General features: G+C 40.5%; 1 protein-coding gene across 1 annotated transcript in view; it reads right to left on the bottom strand.

The window, feature by feature from the left end:
* Nucleotides 1-20,955, bottom strand: part of LOC122790541 (extracellular calcium-sensing receptor-like) — a 557,593-nt gene that overhangs the window by 272,600 nt on the left and 264,038 nt on the right. Inside the window, exon 4 of the mRNA XM_044058091.1 lies at nucleotides 20,503-20,721. Coding sequence (XP_043914026.1) covers nucleotides 20,503-20,721 — 219 coding nt within the window. The remainder of the gene's footprint in view (nucleotides 1-20,502; nucleotides 20,722-20,955) is intronic.

Raw genomic sequence — 20,955 nt, 5'->3', positions numbered from 1 at the left:
GCAACTGGAATCCCCGTGACACTGCACACAGACCCCTCCCACATAGCAGCACAGAACTAGAAAACAGAGTAAAAGGTCTTACAGACCGCATCTCTGAGAAATGGAAGCCTAGGGCAGACTGGACTTGCATTAATCAATGCATCCAACAAGAAGGCAAAACTATTGACAGATATTATGCCAGACTGTTAGAATGTTTTAATAACCATTGTGGAATGCAGGTTCCTGAAGATCAGACACAAGATTCCCCATATGAGCAGCACTTGAAGAATGCATTTTTGAAAGGCAGCATTGCACCCATAAGTAGTTTTATTACAAAGCACATGGTAGATCATCGTACAAGCAGGTTACAGTCATTACTTGAATATGCTAGGCATGCTGAAAGGCATTTTAATAGCAAAAAGAAAGCCCAAGTATTTTCTGGAGAAGATGGAGCAGAAGTTTATGTAGTGCAGTCCGGGAAAAAGGGCAAGAGAAATGCCCATGGAAACAAACAATCTGATCAGTGATCAGAGGACTTTGAAGGGCGAAAGAAAAGGGGTGAATGTTTTAAATGTGGTAAAAAGGGACACTTGGCAAGGGATTGCAAGAAAAACAAGAAGGCAACCACGGAAGAAAAGGAGGGTGAGGACTGACTATATGATAGTCAACAATCACTAGAAGGGGATAGCAGAGAAAGGACAACTGAGAACGTGATAAAAGGAGTAGAGGATGTGACAGAAGAAATAGAGGAAGTGCAGGAAGTTATGGATAGTGAAGAAACTGAAATATTGTATTTAGCTTTATTGAGCGTAGAGCTCTATATAACAGACACAAAACCAGAAGTTACACTCCTGGTAGAAGGGAGGGAAGTCAAATTCTTGTGTGACTCAGGGGCATCACGGACCCTGATACATCCCTCCAAACTGCCAGAGAACTCAGAGTCACCTGATTACATACTAGTGAAAGCAGCTAATGGACAGCTGTATCGGGAGCCCCTCTCCTATAATATTGCAATAACTGATCCTGTTTCAGGATTGACCCAGAAAAGCAAAATTGCTGTTTCTGCAAAATGCCAAGTAAACCTCTTGGGCAGAGACCTTATGCAGCTTTTTGATATAGCAGTAGTTCCGACTATGTAGGGTATGGAAGCACAGTGACAAATTGATACCTTTGCAGTGCAATCGGAGGGTGAAATGTTCTATTGGTACAGCCAGGACTTGGTTACGACTGGTCCAGGGGCAGTGACCGAAGAGTTGATGAACGTAGCCATCAGCAAGTTCCCCTCCCTTGACATTGATAAACAACATTTGTTGCACTGTACACTGTATTATTGTAACACACCAGGACCTGATAAGGAATATGAGCAAGAATTGTTTAGAAATCGTGGAAACAGATTGATATTACTTAATCTGTACTGGGACATGGAAGGGAACAGTGTAGCCAGCTGTTCATTGCCCCAGGAGTTCTTTGCGCTCTATAAATCTAATTGATTACCACATGTTAGCTTAACTAAGGACAAGAATGTAAAATGGGTAGACTTAGGAGAAAAAGTCACGAGATGGGAAAAGCAGACAGAGTTAGAACTGTCAAAACAGGGAATACAAATGCAGAAATTGAATTGGAGAATTCAGACCCACCCAGCCGTGCACTTGCAGACTAGCAAGGACAGCTGATTAGCACTCCTATTAAAGGAGGAAGAGAATGCCTTACAGAATATATCAGAAACTCTTTGGTCAACAGGAAAGTCAAATGTAAGACTTATTCATACAGCGGGACCAGTTACTATCACGCCAAAGTCAGCATTTAGACCACAGAAAAGACAGTATCCCTCAAGAAAGGATGCAGATGTAGGAATCAAACCTATTAAAGCAGCTTTACTTAAGGAAGCGGTGCTGGTGGAATCTCCTGATTCACCATGTAACGCACCCTTATTTCCTGTTAAGAAAGCAAATGGAGAATGGCGTATGGTCCGAGATTTACAAGGTGTAAATGATGCAGTAATACCAAGAGCACCTACAGTGCCACACCCACACACCCTGTTGAATTATTTAAAACCTCAGCAGAAATATTTTTCTGTGGTAGATATCAACAATGTGTTCTTTTCTATACTGATACACCCTGACAACCAATATTGGTTTGCATTCACATTTCAGGGGAAAAGGTATACATATACACGACTACCACAGGGATATTGTGAAAGTCCGACAATATTCTCACAAGAAATGGCAAGCAACTTGGCGGGATTTACCCCACCAAAAGGCATCAGATTTTACTTTATGTTGATGGTATCCTGCTGGCGGCCCCCACCCAGCAAGATTGCAAAGAAGATACCATAGCGCTATTACAATTTTTAACCACTGAAGGACATAAAGTAAACAAAAATAAATTGCAGCTTTGGAAAAAACAAGTTAAATACCTAGGATATGTAATATCCAAAGAGGGTAGGACATTAGATGAGGACAGAAAAGTAGCGATTTTGCAAGCACCAAAACCCACTGCCAAGAAAGAAATGATGTCCTTCCTGGTTACGACTAATTTTTGCCGGAGCTGGATTCCAAACTATGCCTTGGAATCTGCACCGCTGACTAACCTGATATATAAAAAGCCTATGGCAGCACAGGATTTGTTACAATTGACACCAGAAGCAGAATCTGCTTTCTGCAAACTGAAACAGTTAATAGTGTCCTCATTAGTTTGAGGATTACCAAACTATCATAAAGTTTTTTCCAAACTGTAGATTGTAACAGGAAGGTTATATGACATCAGTGTTAACACAGCAGCATGGGGACAAGCAACATCCTATTGCTTATTATTCATCACAACTAGACCATGTGGCACGGTCTTTACCCCACTGTGTACAAGCAGTAGTTGCAGCTGCAATGGCAATACAGGCTTCAGCCTCAGTAGTTTTGTTCCACCCTCTCACATTGAGAGTGCCTCATGCAGTCGCAATTATTTTACTGCAAGAGAAAGTAACATATCTTTCCCCTGCTAGGCATCTTTCCTGTATGACTATATTGTTGAGCCAACCTCATATGACAATTGAATGATGCATGACTTTGAACCCTTCTACCTTGCTCTCAACCCCTGCAGATGGCACACCACACAGCTGCCTGCAGGTGATTGAGCAAAAGACACTGCCTAGAAAAGATCTCACGGATGTCCCCTTGGATGATGCTGAGGTGACATACTACATGGATGGCTCGTGCAAAAGGGGTCCTGCAGGACAGAACCTAGTAGGATATGCAGTAGTTTCTGATACTTAGATTATAGAAGCGAAACCTTTACCACACAATTTATCTGCACAGGCAGCAGAATTGATTGCCTTGACACAGGCATGTACCTTAGCAAAGGGTAAATGGGTGAACATTTTTACTGACATCCAGTACGCTTTTTCTACTGTACATGTTTTTGTGCGAAAAATCGAGGAATGATGACCTCTACTGGCAAACCAATCAATCATGCACAGTTTATTTTAGATCTTTTAGAATCTATTCAGTTACCTCAGAAAGTAGCTATTTGTAAATGCACAGCTCATACCAAGCAACAGGATAGGATTTCAAAAGGTAATGCGAGAGCTGATAGAGCTGCAAAACAGGCAGCTTCAGAAGTATTTCTTTTGAATGAGGAATTACAACCCTCTGAGATTTTAGACTTAGAAATGTTAAAGACAATGCAGACACTTACTATGCAGGCTGAAAAACAAAGATGGGTAAGACGAGGAGCAATTCTCGAAAAGGGGCTGTACATCTCAAAAGAAGGGAAACTGATATTACCATCTAATTTGTTTAGATATGCAGCTTTGTTGAGCCATGGGCAATGCCATGTCTCAACAGGGGGGATGGTACAGCTGGTGAACCGAGTGTTCACGGCATATGGATTCTTAAACTACTCTAAAACATTTTGTTTAATGTGCCACATTTGTAACAAACATCATGCACAAGGGGCGTTAAAGCCCAAGCAAGGAAGTTTCCCTACATCACCGTATCCTTTTCATATTATCTGTATGGATTTCATAGAATTGAACACATGTGAAAATAAGTATTGTCTTGTCATTATAGATATGTTTTCCAGATGGGTGGAAGCCTTTCCGACTAAAAATCCAGATGCGGCTACCGTAGCTAAAATCCTCATTAAAGAAATCATCCCTAGATTCGGCATTCCAGAAAGGATCTACAGTGACAACAGTACACACTTTGTAAACCAAACCATACAGCAGTTAAGTAAACATTTTGGTATTTCTTTAAAAAATCACTGTGCACGTCATCTGCAATCTGCAGGGTTAGTTGAGAGGCATAATGGGATTTTAAAGAGTAAGCTAAGAAAGTTAATAGCAGAAACAAAGATAAATTGGGTGTACTGTCTGCCCCTGGCACTGTTGAGCATGCGAACTGTTCTGAATGCAAAAGGATTGACTCCTTTTGAAAAACTATTTGGAAGGGCTTATTATATACCTCAGTGGAAACCTCTCATGCCCGCAGACCAGGAAGCCGACTGTACACTAGCAGAGTATATGAGAAATTTGTTGAATTCTAAACATCTGTTGCAGTCAAATTCTGTTTCAGATAAAGAACAAACCAGACCATCAGAAGTGGCAGTGGCTCCAGGAACCTGGATCTGGGTGAAGACAATAAAAAAGAAGAATTGGACGTCACAAAAGTGGGAAGGTCCATATCAAGTGCTTCTGTCGACACCCACTGCAGTCAAGATTGCAGAGCGTGCCTCGTGGATCCATCTGATGCACTGCAAACTAGTTAAGAACTTTGAACTGGACAAAAATCTTGTCACATGTCAAGAGCAAAAATGATAGAATCCAGAAAAAACAGGAATGCAGAACCATTTCCTTAGAAGTATTGCATAATCATCCTGTTAACTGTACTAGTGACAATAATCTTTTTGTTGTGGCCATTCCTTTTTCCAGCCACACAAACTGAACTGAATAAACGTGAAGCGTTACTCATAGACTGGCACCCAAACTTCAACTCTTACCAGGCAATTAAATATGTGTATGCTGAGACTTTCAATGTTTCGAATTGCTGGATTTGCACAGCTTTGTCGACAGCATATGGGGGGGGGGTTATTAATGACTACAGTCCCCCTAGGGGTCAACGAGACTTGGGAAAACTTGACTTATGAAACCTCAACCATTACATCACAAAATAAAATAGCATTGCACTTGTCTATTCCACAAAAGGGAACTGTGTGTTTTTATAAAAATTATACTGTTCAGGTGGGTTGGAGCAATTGCAATGTGACTGTTCCTTATAAATGTTACACTAAAGCTAACAATGCAGGTTCTTATTGTAATACAAACTATGATTAATTTCTTGAATTGATGCACAAAGCAATTGATGAAGTAAAACATAATTCTGTTCTCTATAAACAACTATCTATACTTGATAAAAAATGTTTCCTGCAGGGCGAGTGTATATTCATAGCAAAGTTACTACTAAAATAGAGGACTGTTATTTTGTATGTGGCAGAAAGGCATACAAGTGGTTACCTGAGAATTGGTCCGGCAGTTTATTTTTTGGGCTACCTGGTTCTGGCCATATGACACACTGCAGTTTTACCTCGAGGAAAAATTCGGAATGTCTGAGAAGTCGTCAAGAACCTGTAAATCCAGTGGGGCAAATCGATGTGTGTTGGAAAAACCATCATTCTATAGGCAATGGACTGACACACATGGACTTGAGTGATAGTGTTATATCGTGGGCAGGCATATTACCAGCATATGGAGCAGTGAAATCAATCTGGGAGCTGAGAAACTGTATAAACTTCTTGAAGTAATGAGTAATGCAACTTTTTCTGCTCTCGAATTGGTGACTGATGAACTGAATGCCATGAGAACTGTAGTGCTTCAAAACCACATGGCTCTCGACTTCACCCTAGCGGCGAGAGGTGGTACTTGCGCATTAAATCCAGGAGGAGTGCTGTTCGTATATTCCTGACCATGAACACGAGATAGACAATCACCTTGAGGTAATTTAGCAGGTGTCGGCCATGACCAAACCAGGACCAAACCCACTGATGGACTTTTTCCAGAAATGGTTTGGGCGGTGGAGTACTATCCTAATGAACATCCTGATTGCCATTTGTGTAGGAATGATCCTACTGGGAGTATGTGTTTGCTGTGGCCGCCCCTGCATGAAAAGACTGATTAAAGACTTTATAGACATGTCAGTTTCTGAAACCTTATATCAAAGTACTGAGTTTGAAGAACTGTTAAAAGATTGAAAATGCTTTCATAAGTTTAAATTGAATGACTCTCTTAACTGCAGATCTTAAGTGGGAAGAGGTTAGGAGAAGAAAAAAACTGTTTATGCTTATTTTAAAAGTAGAATAAAAGTATTAAAAGGGGGGAAATATCAGAAATATATGTATTAGTGTATGTATTAGTAATATGCTTAGTGCATTTAAGGCTTGAAAAGGGTTAACACATTTATTCTATTTCACACTGCATAAAATCTGTACAAATTGCAGAAGCTTACTAACCTTGTATTGTCATGAAATATGTGCAGCTATAATCTTTGCTTATGCTTTGGAAATTTACAGGGAAGCAGATAAATTCTGCTTGTGTCAGGAAAATAATGAATAGATGTATCACTTGTATTAATGTTATGAGACTTAGACAAGGAGTTCCGCTTGTGCTGTGAGAAAATACACAGCTGCCGAAGCTATAGATAATCAGAACAAAGACTGCTTGAAAATATGAACTGCAATCAGCATTTGCTTTTGCCTAAGCTAGAAAAGTACCTTGAAATGTAACACATGTATTAGAACTACACAATAGAAGCTTGTAACGGGCTAGAGCCCACCACGGCCAGGTTGTTTTTCTCAAAATGTTTTTCATAAATCCAGTCATGTCAGCAGAAAATATGAGTAACATCTGCTGTAGAACAATACTGAAAGTTGTGTTTGATTACGTCAACCATAGAAGGCAATGTCTTGTAGAACAGTATAAGAATAGCATACTTCCTGTTAGTAGTTAGGCAAAATCCTGTATTTGCATGTTTTTGTCTCCTTGCAGCAACTTATTAAATGTGCCTTATCTGAACCTTACGTGTATTGGTCTTTGAAGTTTTTTCCTTTAACACAATGACTTATGATGTCACCATACATGTGTAGTGAAAATCATTAAAAAGAGAGAGAAGTTAAAAAGTAATGATACAAACTGCAGTTTCTGACTTCACAACCCTCACAAGAGTATTCACTATAAAGTTAGGAAATATAGATGCTATCAACTGTCTAACTTTCCAAGGCCAATATAAGTCAAAGGTACAGTTACCAGTTCAACATTACAAATTCAGATATACTAAGCACTAAGTTAGCTCTGCACCCTGAGCATCAGACACAAATATTTTGTTTCACTGAATCCAAAAGATAAAAACGGGGATATGGCATAGTTATCATCACTTACACAAGGTATTGTGTGGGAGGGCAGGAAGCCTAAGCTGACACAAAAGTTTGGTGAGTGTGTGTGAATAAAAAAAAAAAGAAGGCAGACATTTGGATAAAGCAACAAATGGCCATTAAGACAAAGTGAGTAACTGTTTTTTTTTGTGTGTGTGTGTGTGTGTGTGTGTGTGTGTGTGTGTGTGTGTGTGTGTGTGTGTGTGTCTGTACAGATCCTTCAAGTGAAACTGGTGTGAGAGTGTCTGCATGAACACAGCCAAGCTCTGTCCTGGCTCTATATCTTGGTATGTCAGACAGGTGTGAGCCTTGCATGGTAGACGTGGAAGTTCATTGTTGTCATCCCCAAAAATGAAAAGTGGCTCTGCCAGGATTAGCACTGGCATGTCCATTCCCATGGACAGATGCACTGATGCTACCTGAACATGACTGATGTCTGCTGGATGAGCTCCATTCAGAGGGACACCCAGGACCTTGACTCCATGGCCTGCTACATCTGGGTGTGGACAGCACACTCACTGATTGAGCAGTGGAAGTACTGCCACTATGGAAGAATGAGAAGTGGCTCTGCCAGGATTAGCACTGGCATGTCCATTGCCATGGTCAGATGCACTGATGCTACCTGAACATGACTGATGTCTGCTGGATGAGCTCCATTCAAAGGTACACCCAGAACCTTGACCTCATGGCCTGCTACATCTGGGTGTGGACAGCACACTCACTGATTGAGCAGTGGAAGTACTGCCACTATGGAAGAATGACTGGGCACAGCCACATTGGCTGACAACAGATGATGTGGCTGACATATGCCCACAAAGATGCCATTCCCCCTCCCAGCAGATGTTCCATCACAGATACTGCTCATTCCTTGACAAGATACCTCTTGATCCATCACAGAAATCCCTTGTTCCAGTGTGTCATTTATCCAGTCCACTGAACTGGCAACATGGTGGAGGCAGTCACTCATGTCCAAATGTGCCACATCCACAACCTTGAGCATTTTTCTGGAGCACCTATGGGAACATGTCTGTGCCTCCATGATAGCCTTAGACATACAATGAGTGGTACAGGAAGAGACACCTGCACCAGGTGGAGGAGGGACAGCAGGCCCCCCGAGCACCCCTATCAATCCTCCTGTGTGGCATCTCACCCACACTTTGGCTATGGCCAGAGTCAACATGCACTGAAGCTGCAGTAGCCACACTTCCCTGATCAATATTCTTGCCCTCCAGTTGTCCAATATCTGTGGTCTCAGTGGACTAGGCAGGCATAGGCCTACTGACTGTGTTTGATGGAAATGCAAGGGATACCTGTATGTCAATTTCTGTGTCATATTCAACCTCTGCATCCCCCTACTGTGCCTCAGTTTGGCCACCATCATCATCAGAGTCTGCTAATACACTGACATCAGGTGGTACAGGGCTTACACTCCCACTCTAATTCTTACCTATAATAAAAAGCAAGAAACACGGAAATAACTTGATACCTGCACTACTATACTGCAATATATGCTAACAAACTAGCAGTACTGCCAGTGTTGCAGACAGTACAGCGATGCGCACAACAGGTCTGACATCAAATTCATACACTACAATATGTTTTTAAATTGCTCATTAGTAGGGGTGGCTATGGTGATACAGCAGTTAGCACTGCCACCTCACAGCAAGAGGTTCTTCAGTTTGATTCTTAGCTGGGGTGCCTTCTGTGCAGAGTCTGCATGTCATCCCTTGCAGTCATGTGGGCTTCCTCCGGCTACTCCAGTTTCCTCCCACATCCCAAAGACATACTGAAGGTGGATTAGACACTCTAAATAGTCCCTAGGTTTGCATGTCTGTACGTTCTATGGAAGGTTGAACGCCAGGCTGGCAACTCAACACCATAAAAGTCCACTGCCAATTGTTCTGCAGACCGTTGTGCTACTGTGGTGACCCCTAACTGGCAAAGCTGAAAAGAAAAGAAAAGAAAAAGCTCAGCAGTACTGACACAAAAATGTCTGGGTTTCCATCTGTGGAAAACATACTCTGCTGGACTCCAGACAGTCCTGGAAGAAGATAAGCAAGAGGTAAGGGTAATATCACTACAATTAACAGTAACACAGGGAGTAATAAATGTACCCCTTTATATGTCCATTAACTGTTATTTCAACAAGAATGTGGATAACAACTGAAATGTAAGCTTATAATTGTAGTTATCTTCAACACCCATAAAAAAAAAAAAAAAAAAAAAAAAACATGTGACACAGAATTAAATTATTCATTTCAAGTGTTTTACTATACAATGGTATTCAGCTATTCAGATAACAACGCCTACCTGGAAGCTCCTCTTGAGAAGTGCTTGCTGTCTTAGAATATGTTGCACCCACATCCAGGACATGCTGTACTGAGCTCTCCTGGGAGCTGTCTGAATCTCTGATATTGGCCAGAAACTGTTCATTGAAGGTTAGTGGTGGTTTCGTAGCAGGCCCTCCCCTGGTAAACATTTGTTCATGGCCCACTGCAGCTGCTAGCCTCCATGCAGATGTGATCATGTTATTGGCTCTGTGGAATACCTATTCATATGTTCCGCCATGGCCTCCCATGGCATTTACGTACTGGACAATCTGCTGCCTTAGTCACACCCTACATGCCATATCTCCCCATTCCCCTTCCAGAAGAAAAGCACCATGTTGCCTAAACTGATCAACAATTACCTGGTTTTCAGCATCAGTGAAGGGGGGGGGGTTCTATGTGGATTTACATGTCTGAGTGGCATACATGTAGGTGTCCTAAAAAGAAAACAGAAGTATAATACACACATAAGTATCACATAACTACAAAATAACTGTTTTCAGATAAAACAGAAAAGGTAGCCAGTCAGTATTACCCACTAGAGCAACATAAAACAGTCTAGAGATGTGAAATACTAACAACAGGATGCAAAAACAAGGAGAGTAACAAGAGCATCATATCCTTCTTTGTGACATAACAGTAAGTCACCTTTGCTCCCCCCAAAAAGAACAGGCAAATGACCCATTTTGCTAAAAAACATCTTTGAAATGCTAAAAGATCTATCAAAGGACCTATCCCTGGAACGTGTATATATTTACCACACAGCATTCCATTTTCACATATTGGCAGTCATGTGTAGCTCTGAAATTATTTGACAAACAGGCTCATGGCATCATTGCACTTCTGACTAATGCATACAGATAAAAGTGTAAAAGCCTTTGCTTCCCATTATTCTTAAATATCTTCCAACATATGCAGTATGGAGGTGACAAAATGGGAACATACCTGCTGAAGTTCAGTACCTCTTTGTACAGCTACATCCTGAAGAAAAAGCATTTTTGCAGTCTTTCAAACATATACAACTCTCTTCACCATCAGTTTAGATAGTTAAATAGTTGCCATTTTATATGGTGTAGATTATTAATGGATTGCATCAGTCTTTGCCTGTGTTTCATAGATGCTAATTACAGCATAGGCAGCTGAACTGCATGCTAATCAACCAATTCAACACAGTGAAGCTATTCAACAAGCTATAAGGCATCTATGTAGACTCCGTGCTGGTTTTACCTGCAGATTTCAACCTTTTGGAGTACAAGCATGGAAAGTCTGCACAGACAGAATGCTAGGAGCTGCTGCTGCTGCTGCTTTAATTTGTTTGTATGTGCTGCAGGCTGAAGCCAATGCTGCTTTTGCTGGGAATATGCCTATGCTGAGAAAAAGAAGGGTTTTCAGGCCCCATTTAACTTTTCACAACTCACATGACATGGAAATTGTAGATCACTACAGGGTGGACAGAGACACACTACAGGAACTCTGCAACCTCTGCCATCCTCAAATCAGAGCCAGAGCCAACTGAGAGGAACCCATCCCTGTGGAAACTAAGGTATGTGTAGCTAGCCCATAGAATCTTAGCTACAAGTACATTTCAGAGACTAACAGGGGGCATGCTAGGGGTGCCAGAGGCCTCAGCATCCAGGATCCTCCACCAATTCCTGGATGTGATGCTCCAACATGCCAGTGACCACATATATTTTCTTTGTAGTTCCATGGAGAGGGCCAGACATATGCAACAGTTCTACCAGGTAGTGCACTACCCTGAAGCACTGGGTGCCATGGATTGCACTTGTGTACAAATTAAGGCACCACCTGAAGAACAGGATAGGCTCTACATTGACAAAAAGGGCTACCACTCTATCAACTGCCAAGTCATTGTGTAATGCCAAGGGAATCATCTTGAAACATGTGTGCTGGCAACTCTTGCAGTTACCACAACTCACTTATCTGGCATACCTCCCAACTGTATCAGATGTTTGCTGGGGAATATACCACAGGGTCATTTACTAGGGGATGCAGGCTATGTACCGAAACTGTGGCTGATGACATCCATCAGAAATGCACACACCCATGGAAGAATGCCATAATGAGACACACAGTCAAACCAGTAATGTCATAAAGTGTTTGTTTTGGCTGCTGAATACACTGTTCTGGTGTCTAGATACATCTGGGGGACCCCTGCCATACAATCCATGGACATGTACAGAAATCTTCACAGTACATGCCATGTACACAATATAATCCTGAGGAAACAGCTTCATCAGAATCAGCAAAGGGAAGGGGCAAACATCCCACCACCAATTCCAAGGGTACCATAGCCACAGGCAGATAAGGAGTCAGAGGGGGAACCACCAGCTGCTGTGGGTGTAGACAGACATATGCATGCTCAGTGTACCCTAGCATTTGCTAAAATATGACTCATAGCACACTCACTCACTACCTAAGGGCGTAAAACCTTCCTCCTTCTCCCATACATATAATAACATTGATGCCAGACAGCACATACGACCTTTACCTCCCCATGTATTGGCTTTGTACTGCTTGCATCAGAGTCAGCCCTGAACTAAGACTGTGAGCACTGTTGCCATTTACAAGGTAAGTCCTGAACTTGGAGTGCATTGTTTAATAATATATAAGCATATCCTTGTATTTTATCACTTGGTATAGTAAGCAGGTAAAAGGTGAGAGATTTGTACAGAAATTATCTTAACATGTGACAGCAGAGACTTATTTGACTTATATGTGTCCATTGGTAAATAGTAGGCCTCAGGTATCAAAGATTTAAACAGTCATACCTCTCAAAAGTAGCAATATCCTTATGTACTGGAAATTCATTAAAGAGAGATAGTACAAAGTAATGATACACATTTCAGTTTCTGACTTCACAACCCTCACAAGATCAAACAACAGATAATGTGCAAAAGAAGGAGAGTAACTAAAGCAACATATCCTTGTGTGTGCCATAACAATAACTCACCTTTGCTCTCCCCAAACAAACAGGCTATGTTTGTTTGTGTCATATCAGTGACTCAGCTTTGTTCCCCCCACAAAAGAACAGTGTACCCTTGCATATGCCATAACATTAACTCACCTTTGCTCTCCCCCAGCAGTCTATGCTTGTTTGTGCTATCCAATCTACCTTTCAGTTTTTGGCAACTGCATATCATATCATTCCCATTTAATATCCTCACACATTTTAATGGCAATGATATAGAATGGCTTACATACTGCATGTCACAGAGCACTGGTCGTATAACTGATGAATGACCAACAAACACAGAAAAGCAAAACAGAGCTGTATATTTGCAAGCAATAATCCTAACACATTGTGTGATCACTAAGTCCACTACATCCAAATATAATGCATGTACGCATAAGTTTATGATTTGATATCAGAGTACATTGTGTTGCAGTTGTCTGTGTGTGTATTGAGTTAATTTCATTGCTGCAAAGCTGTTTGTGTGGCAAAAAGGGATAAGGAATTCATCCTGTGTGAAGGTGCATTGGAGTGAGAGAGCAAATCCAGACCCATACAGTAATATCTCATATGTATTAACATTTTGTAGTGTGTATGCCCTAAGTTGCTTTTCCTCATTTCAACTACCTCACCATTTTCTTCCTTTTTTTATTTGCCATTGTTTGCACAATGCACCAATCAACTCAAACATAGGAAATGGCGAAAATGAATGGTAGGTTTGGCTGTGCTTATCTGGTTGGCATGAAGCATAGCAGTGCACAAACTGGCCCACCCATTTAGCAGACAGGACCTAGACAGCCAAAAATTGAGCCTGGATGCCAGTAATTAATGTAAATAATCCTATGGCAAGCAGGTGTAAGTGTGGTGTTGGAGTACAGATGGTCATGGGTTCTAGTAAAGGATGTGCAACCTTTTTTTTTATTTGTGGCATTGCAGTTTATAACAGTGAACTGCAACATACACAAGTGTTTTCTCAACCTTCTTGTGGCAACAGGTGTAAGTGCATGACTACCATACACATGGTCCTGGCTTTGACTACAACATATTCCATGCAGTTTTACTTTTGTCCCAATTCCGATTATGTATTATCACATTATTATCAAATTTATGAGTGTGGGTATGCTGTGTACTATATTCCTGTAAGTATAATTCTGCTATCTGGACTGGCATGACCATCACAACTATACTTCTGTAATTTCTCACTGCTTGCTACCTTTGTGCACAGCTTATCATCATGCAAACATGTTGCTCAGCAGTGTGCAACTCCAAGCAGCATGTATGCATGATGGCAAGTGGTGCACAACATTTTCAAACAGTGTGTGCACTCCCAGTAAACACGATAACTGGAACTGGTGGGAAACCATTATTCTCCATTGCTCTTGATCCATGGTAGACATGGAAGACATTCCTGGAGAGTGCATGACTTTAGGGCACATAGATGGGGTGTTCAGGAGTCCAACATTTTTATTGTACTCCTAGTGAAACACCACAGTGCCAGGTTGATGCAGGGGGACTATTCTAACTCCCAGTATTAATTGGAAGCTTAGGATAGTTTAGCCTAGGCTACATCCAGTACCACCGGTATCCCACACACTGGTGATCAATGTAGGCACCGCTTTAGTGACCTATGATGGAGGAAGACGGATACCCTTGATACTTGGAGCAGGGAATATAGGACTTTGGACATCCCACAAATGTGTAAGTATGACCTACACAGAGTGCTTCGTAGGCTTAAAAGCTAAATATAGGCAAGACGGGTATTCATAATAGTATTCTGTTCTGTTCTGTTTTTTCCACAGCTGCCATGGAAAGGAAGTGCAATATTAGGACCTATGCAGCAGAAGAGTAGTGTTATTGTAGCATTATAACTTAAAAATAGCTTGTTTTGGTATTTTATACAATTGTATCAAATTGAACAGGCATATCTCAACTGTAAAAGCAAGTATGCATCATTAGTCTGTAGCTCAAACAAATGTATATTTTTTGGTATTTTATACAGTTGAATCAAATTGAGCATGCCTATTCCAACTGTAAAAGCAAATATGCATGCCTTAGTCAGTAGTACAATAAAGAGTACAATATTATCAGAAATGGTGGGTTCAAATACCACACTTCCCAACTATACAATACTGTTAATTCTTCAATTATGTGTAACTTAAATATTTAAAGTAAAAGCTCTGTACCAGTGGCATGCATGTCCTGCTGTAAACTGTAATCTGTATAATATGAACACACATATGTGCAGTATACACACATGTAAAGGAGTACTTGCTGCAATCTGTAGTATAGTGTGCATCTGTCAGGAGCTGGGTAGTCTTAAAAGTAAATGTTATTTGTTAGGGGGTGGTTGTCTTAAGAGTAAAGGTTACGATAATAGAGTCAAACAATTGTATTAAGGCATTGTATGTTGCATATGAAGGTACTAAAAATTTCTTTTTACCTCTCTCCCCAACCATTATCTCTCTTTTTTTCCCCTTTTTTATTACATGTTGTCAAAATGTGTATATGTGTTCCATGTGTATCACATCACAAAATACTCCACAGCACAGCAGAGTATAACTGCCCCACGTGATCTGGCTTTCCCCACTACATAGGCTCCAGCACCAGTGCCCAGCATATCTTGGGAGCTAACCTGGCATCACCACCTCTGCTGCCCCCGCACTACCTGCCATCTCAGGTAGTTCTGCCACTGAGGATGGTCCAGTGGTTTCTTCTAGGAGCAGTGGCAGAGGTGCTGATTTTATTACCCATTCAGAATTGCCAGGGATAGTGCATAAGGCTGTCTGCCACACTACTGGTGCATACCTATGCAGGCTGGAGATGCTGCTCTGCCTCATTTTTTGTAGGACCAGGAGGAGCAGAAGGAGATGTCAAGCGCTCCAGCCAGTGGCAGACTGATTTGATAGTGATGAGAGTCCTGTGGGTGAGGACTTCATTTTCACTGTCACTTAGTTAATAACCACAGGATCATTGGATCATAGGAGATTACTAGGCTATTGACTCTGAGGTCATTGTAAGCATAGCCATTTCAACCCAATGTAATACCATAGCGGTACTAGTCAACACCCAAGACTGCATTTGTTGATGACTTCCCATGTCCAGGAGGGTTGTGAATGCTATACACAAGAGAATTTATGGTGCCCTGTCCACTCATCCAGGTTCCTCTTGAACAGTGTCATAGAGGTGCTCTGTTTCACATTAATTGGTAACCTGTTCCAAAGATGTGGCAATCACTGGGAGATAAATCTGTCACTCCAGCATGTCCTATTTAAGTTGCAGGCCATATTATTTAGGTGCCTGGAATGAGTAGCCCTACACCCATTTGATTTATGGATATGCAATAAATTCATTAGGTTTAGGTCTTGGCTTGCTCTGTAGGCCAGGCATAGGTCTCCCCTAAGAAGTCTATATGATACAGAGTATAGTGACAGGGATTTTAGTTGGTCTGTATAAGGCACATGCTGAAGGCCCATGATCTTCTTTGTTAGAAATCTCTGAGGTCTCTATAATTGTTGTGGATACTTAGTACGGTACATACCAAATGGGGCATTATACTCAATTATGGGTTGGATAAGTGCCAAATATAAGGGGGTTATAACTTCATTTGCTCTCAGCTTAATGCCTTTGCTAATCAAATGAACTAAGTGGAAAGCTTTCCTTACAATGATAGACACATGGTGGTTGAAGTTAAGGCTGTGGTCAACCTGTGATCCCAGGTCCCTTACCACTTCATGAGTACTTAGGGTATTGTTATTGATTTAATAGTGTGAAGGGACATTGTGCCAAAGGGAAGGAGGATGCATTTCTTTGCATTCATTTTGAGACTGTGACTAATACACTAGTTGTTGTTCTGTGTGAGACCATCCTGGAGTATACTGACATCATTTGGGGATTCAATGATTGCACCTGGTTTGCAGTTGTCTGGAAAATTGGTTAGCTGCAACCCTTTAGTTTTGACCTGACCTTAAGGAGGTATATACCAAACAGTAGGGGGCCCAGCACTGACCCTTGTGACACCCCACTGGTAACAGGTCTGCTGGTTGATGTGGAGTCACCCACTATTATAGTGTCTATCCAGTTTGTGAGCCAGTTGCCAACCAGTCTTACAATGAAAGGGTTTATATTCAGTTTGCTGAGTTTATTGGTAATGCCTGAATGTGGGATTGTGTCAAAAGTCTTTGCCAAGATGAGGTATCCTGTGTGCACAGACTTGCCATCATCAATGGCCTTGGTCACACTTTCAAAGAAATCCACCAAATTTAACAGGCAGGATCTGCCCTTCAAGAAGCCAAATTGGGTAGGATCCAGGGTTTGGAGGTCAGTTATGTCTTTATTTATGAGGTCCAAAATTATACTTTCTATGGCCTTACAGATAAGACTGGTCAGGCTTATGAGTCTGTAATTCCCCAGTTCTGTTGCTAGGCCACCATTGTAGAGGGGAATAACTGTAGCTGTTCTCCATTCCACAGGAACAAAGTCTGTTGTTAAGCTATGATTGAAAAGGGTACTTAATGGTGATGCTAGTTCATGTTTTAGCCTGTTTAGAAGACAGCTTGGGATGTCATCTGGTCCCATAAAAGCCATGTTCTTTGCCTTGGATAAGGCTTTGAGCTCCTGCTCTTCAGAAATGTAAGGGGCGAGTTTGGGGGAGGGTTTGTTGTAAGTTAGGAGGGAATAAGGGAGTGAAATTTTCACCAAACCTATCAGCTAGCAAATTTGCTATCTCTGTAGGGTCACTGTGTGTGATACCATTGGCCACCAGTTCTGCACATGCTTGGTCCTACCCTTTAGGTTATGTGCATAGCTGTAAGAGGCCTTGTGGTTATCCTTGGCAATACTTGCTAGGTTTCACTCAAAGGAGCTCATAGAGGATTTAACAAGTTGTCTTATTTACCTGTTAAGGCTGAGGAGGGTGTTTTTCCATTGTTGGGTCCTTGTCTTTGTTTTCTTGGACAGCAACTTTTTGCTTTTAATGTAAAGTGTGTTGATACTAGAAGTCCACCATGGCAGCTTAATTTTACTTGGGACTCTGGCTTTGATTCTATCTGGTACAGACAAGTTTATAAATGCATGCAAATGATTGTACAGGGCGTTAGTGTAAGCTTCAGCGTAGTTATCACTTTCAGCTTGGGTGGGGCTTAGAATGCATTTATATCTTCACCTAAGAAGGTACAGTTTGCTTTGGTGTTTTTTTAGTCTGATTTCACCCTTTGTGTGTTCTGGTGCCAGTGTCAGTTTGAATGTGACTGATTTGTGGTCAGTTTAAGCTAATGAGGGCCCAACAGTTGCAGCAGTGCACCAGTTTGACATGTTGGTGAGGACTAGATCTAGAATGTTTGCTCCTTTTATTGGCATATGGAAAATTTGCTCCAGGGCATTTTAATTCACAAAATCAAGGAACTTTTGTGCTAGTGAGTTTGAGGTAGAGTAGGTTTCCCAACTGATGTTGGGATAATTGAAATCACCCATAACCAGTGTGTTCTGTAAAATTTGGATTGTCTTCAGTTTGGTTAAGTAGGCTTCATGGGTGCAGTGACCCATGAAGGGGGACCAATAACTGGCTAAGATTTGAATGGGGTTCTTACCCACTATATCTTGGATCTGGAGTAACTCCATGGAGTCCTAGTAGTCCCCACCCTCATCCCATCTATTGTGCTCACTGACCTCTTGTGTCCATCCCAGTCCTGTGTCTTGTTTTGTTTGTGTTTTCTATCTGCAGTTTCTTCCTCACCTACCCAACTTACTTGACCCACACATACCTATGTCCCTTTCCCAACGTTCCTCTCTCATAAAAAAATGTGCACCTGTCTCAAAAAAAAAATCATCTCATACATAGCTCTCCATTTTGCACAACACGTGACTTCTTGACATACTTGATTCAGTTCAGTTGGAAATAGATCATGATTGTATTGTGGTCACCCCTCTCTCTGGAGGTGATAGTTCAAATTCAGCTAATATTCTGTATATATTATTAGTTTTACTGTTATAGAAATGGATAGCTATAGTGTTTTCCTATATCCTTCCTGCATTTTCACCACTGCCCTATCTTCCCGATATTTTTTTGTTAATGTATTATTGTGCAATGGTGGGCATCGCACACCAACGAGCACCAATTGTAATACAAAAGTAGCTAAAAGTATTAGGTACAACTGTATTCAGACCCAGTACCATCTGGACTCAAAAAGGAATGTATCACTGCATTAAAACTTGCTGCCACAGAGTCAGTTAAGTAGCAGGTGTATTCCAGAGACTCAGTACTAACTGTCAGACTTTAGCAATGCTGCCAGTGGAATAGTTACATGACATTCCCTTATTTACTAATCATTTTTAAGGTCTCCCTTTTCCCACCATTCAATGTCATGTAAATGAGATAAGCAGATCCAAGCCTTTCATTCCTCTGTTTCTCATGATTGTGCTAAGCACTACGTCATGCAAACAATGGCCAAAAATTAATAATAAAACACTGAAAGAGAAAACACAATTTGATAACAAATGAAGAGTTTAGATGTTGAGTGATGGAACAGAGGCAAATGTGATCATATCCTCTTCATACAGTCTGCAGACAATGGTGGATAGGTGCAATATTTCACAGATATTTACTCTGGGTATTTAGTATATTGCTGTTTCTTTAAAAACTAAGATATCCCATAATGCACTGAGTCTAGTGTGCCAGTTGATGTTGAGTTGGAAATGTGAGATGGAGCTGTTAACTGCCATTATTCTATACTGCAATTTTGAGTAATATTAAAGCAGGTGTTTTACTTCACATATTGTCTGTTAACATTCTTGACATAGTTGAAGAAAATAACTCTGTAATCACTGGTAAACATCATGAGACATAATAAACATGGACAAGCATAATGGGCCTGGGAGTGAGCCTTGTGGGACTCAGTTCTGAATGTGCCATTGGTGCCAGAAGTGTTTTAGTCAAAAGAATATAGGTTCTGTCATTTACTTATGAAGACAACCATCTAACAGTAGGTTCCCCAATGCCAAGGTAAGTCAACACCTACATTATTATGTTTTAGAGATTCAAAAGTCCTTTTAGTATCAATCATGGCAGTAACAGTAAATAGCTATTCATCCATGGCTTCATATATATGATTTGTAACTGTGTAGATAGTTGTCACAGCATTATAAACATGTCTGAAGCCATGTTGTTTTTTTATCAAAAACATCATAATTACTTATTCATTCATTAAGCTGCTCATGAAGTAAGTTTTCTAAATGTTTTGTGACAAGTGTAAGGATAGTTAAGTGTTTAATATGTGAAGGAACTTACAGCTTGGAAGTCATACTACATTGATTACAACTGTGGGATAGAATGTATGTATTTAAAGATAAATTAAAATGTGGATTTGCATTTTTGCAATTAGAGTAATAGCCAAAGTGATATATTTGTTTTTGTTCATGACTGAGTGCTACATCCATATTGTTCCTTCTGTTCACATTTAATTGACTGGGCACAAGTCAAGTTTTGCTGAAACTCACCACAAAGACAGGAACCATATTTAGTTGATATTACTAAATGTTTATAAGAAAAACACTGGATAAGATCATATCCAAGAATATTAATAAAACTGATGGGTGAATTAATCAAGCAATAAAACATGAAACTCATAGAACAGTTATTTGAGCTTCAGGTTGACAGATAAGATGATAAATCTACCTGCTAGAGTAAATGTTAGATAGCGTTCTAAAATTTGAGAAAATACTATAGATAAATGTGAAAAAATGTATCCAGTAACCCAGGGAACTATCTGTCAAAGAGTGATAAATGATAACCGGGATTTGGATGTTACTGAAACTTACCTGAATCTGCCCCCCATTCCATACTATGATGCTTTTATTGATGAATAATTCACCATTTTTATACATGCCAACCTTAACAAACTTAATGGATCCATTGCTATCCATTTGCCAGTTCATAATATCATAGCTTGCTGGTGTATCTCCATTCTTGTCAAAATAGACTTCCTCATCAGGACTGTTTTTCATATGGAAGCGGACATTCTTAATAAGGTGAAATAGCTACATAGCAAAATATATAAAACATGCTGTTATACTGCATTCTCATTTAATCAATATGTTTTCTGTCTGTGAATAAGAACATATAATGAGCTGTATAACCATATAGATAACATAAGAAATTTTGGGTTAAAAATATCAAAGCTATTATTTATTTATTTACTTAATTATTTTTTTTATCTTTATTGACATATTTATTTGTTTATTAATTTATGTTTGTTTATAACCAGCTGGCAG

This window comes from Protopterus annectens, chromosome 16.part0 (assembly GCF_019279795.1).
Source record: "Protopterus annectens isolate FY-2018-M chromosome 16.part0, PAN1.0, whole genome shotgun sequence".
In the NCBI taxonomy this organism is placed as follows: domain Eukaryota; kingdom Metazoa; phylum Chordata; order Ceratodontiformes; family Protopteridae; genus Protopterus; species Protopterus annectens.
The sequence above is the reverse complement of the archived record's forward strand: the minus strand, read 5'-3'. Positions and strand labels throughout refer to the sequence as shown.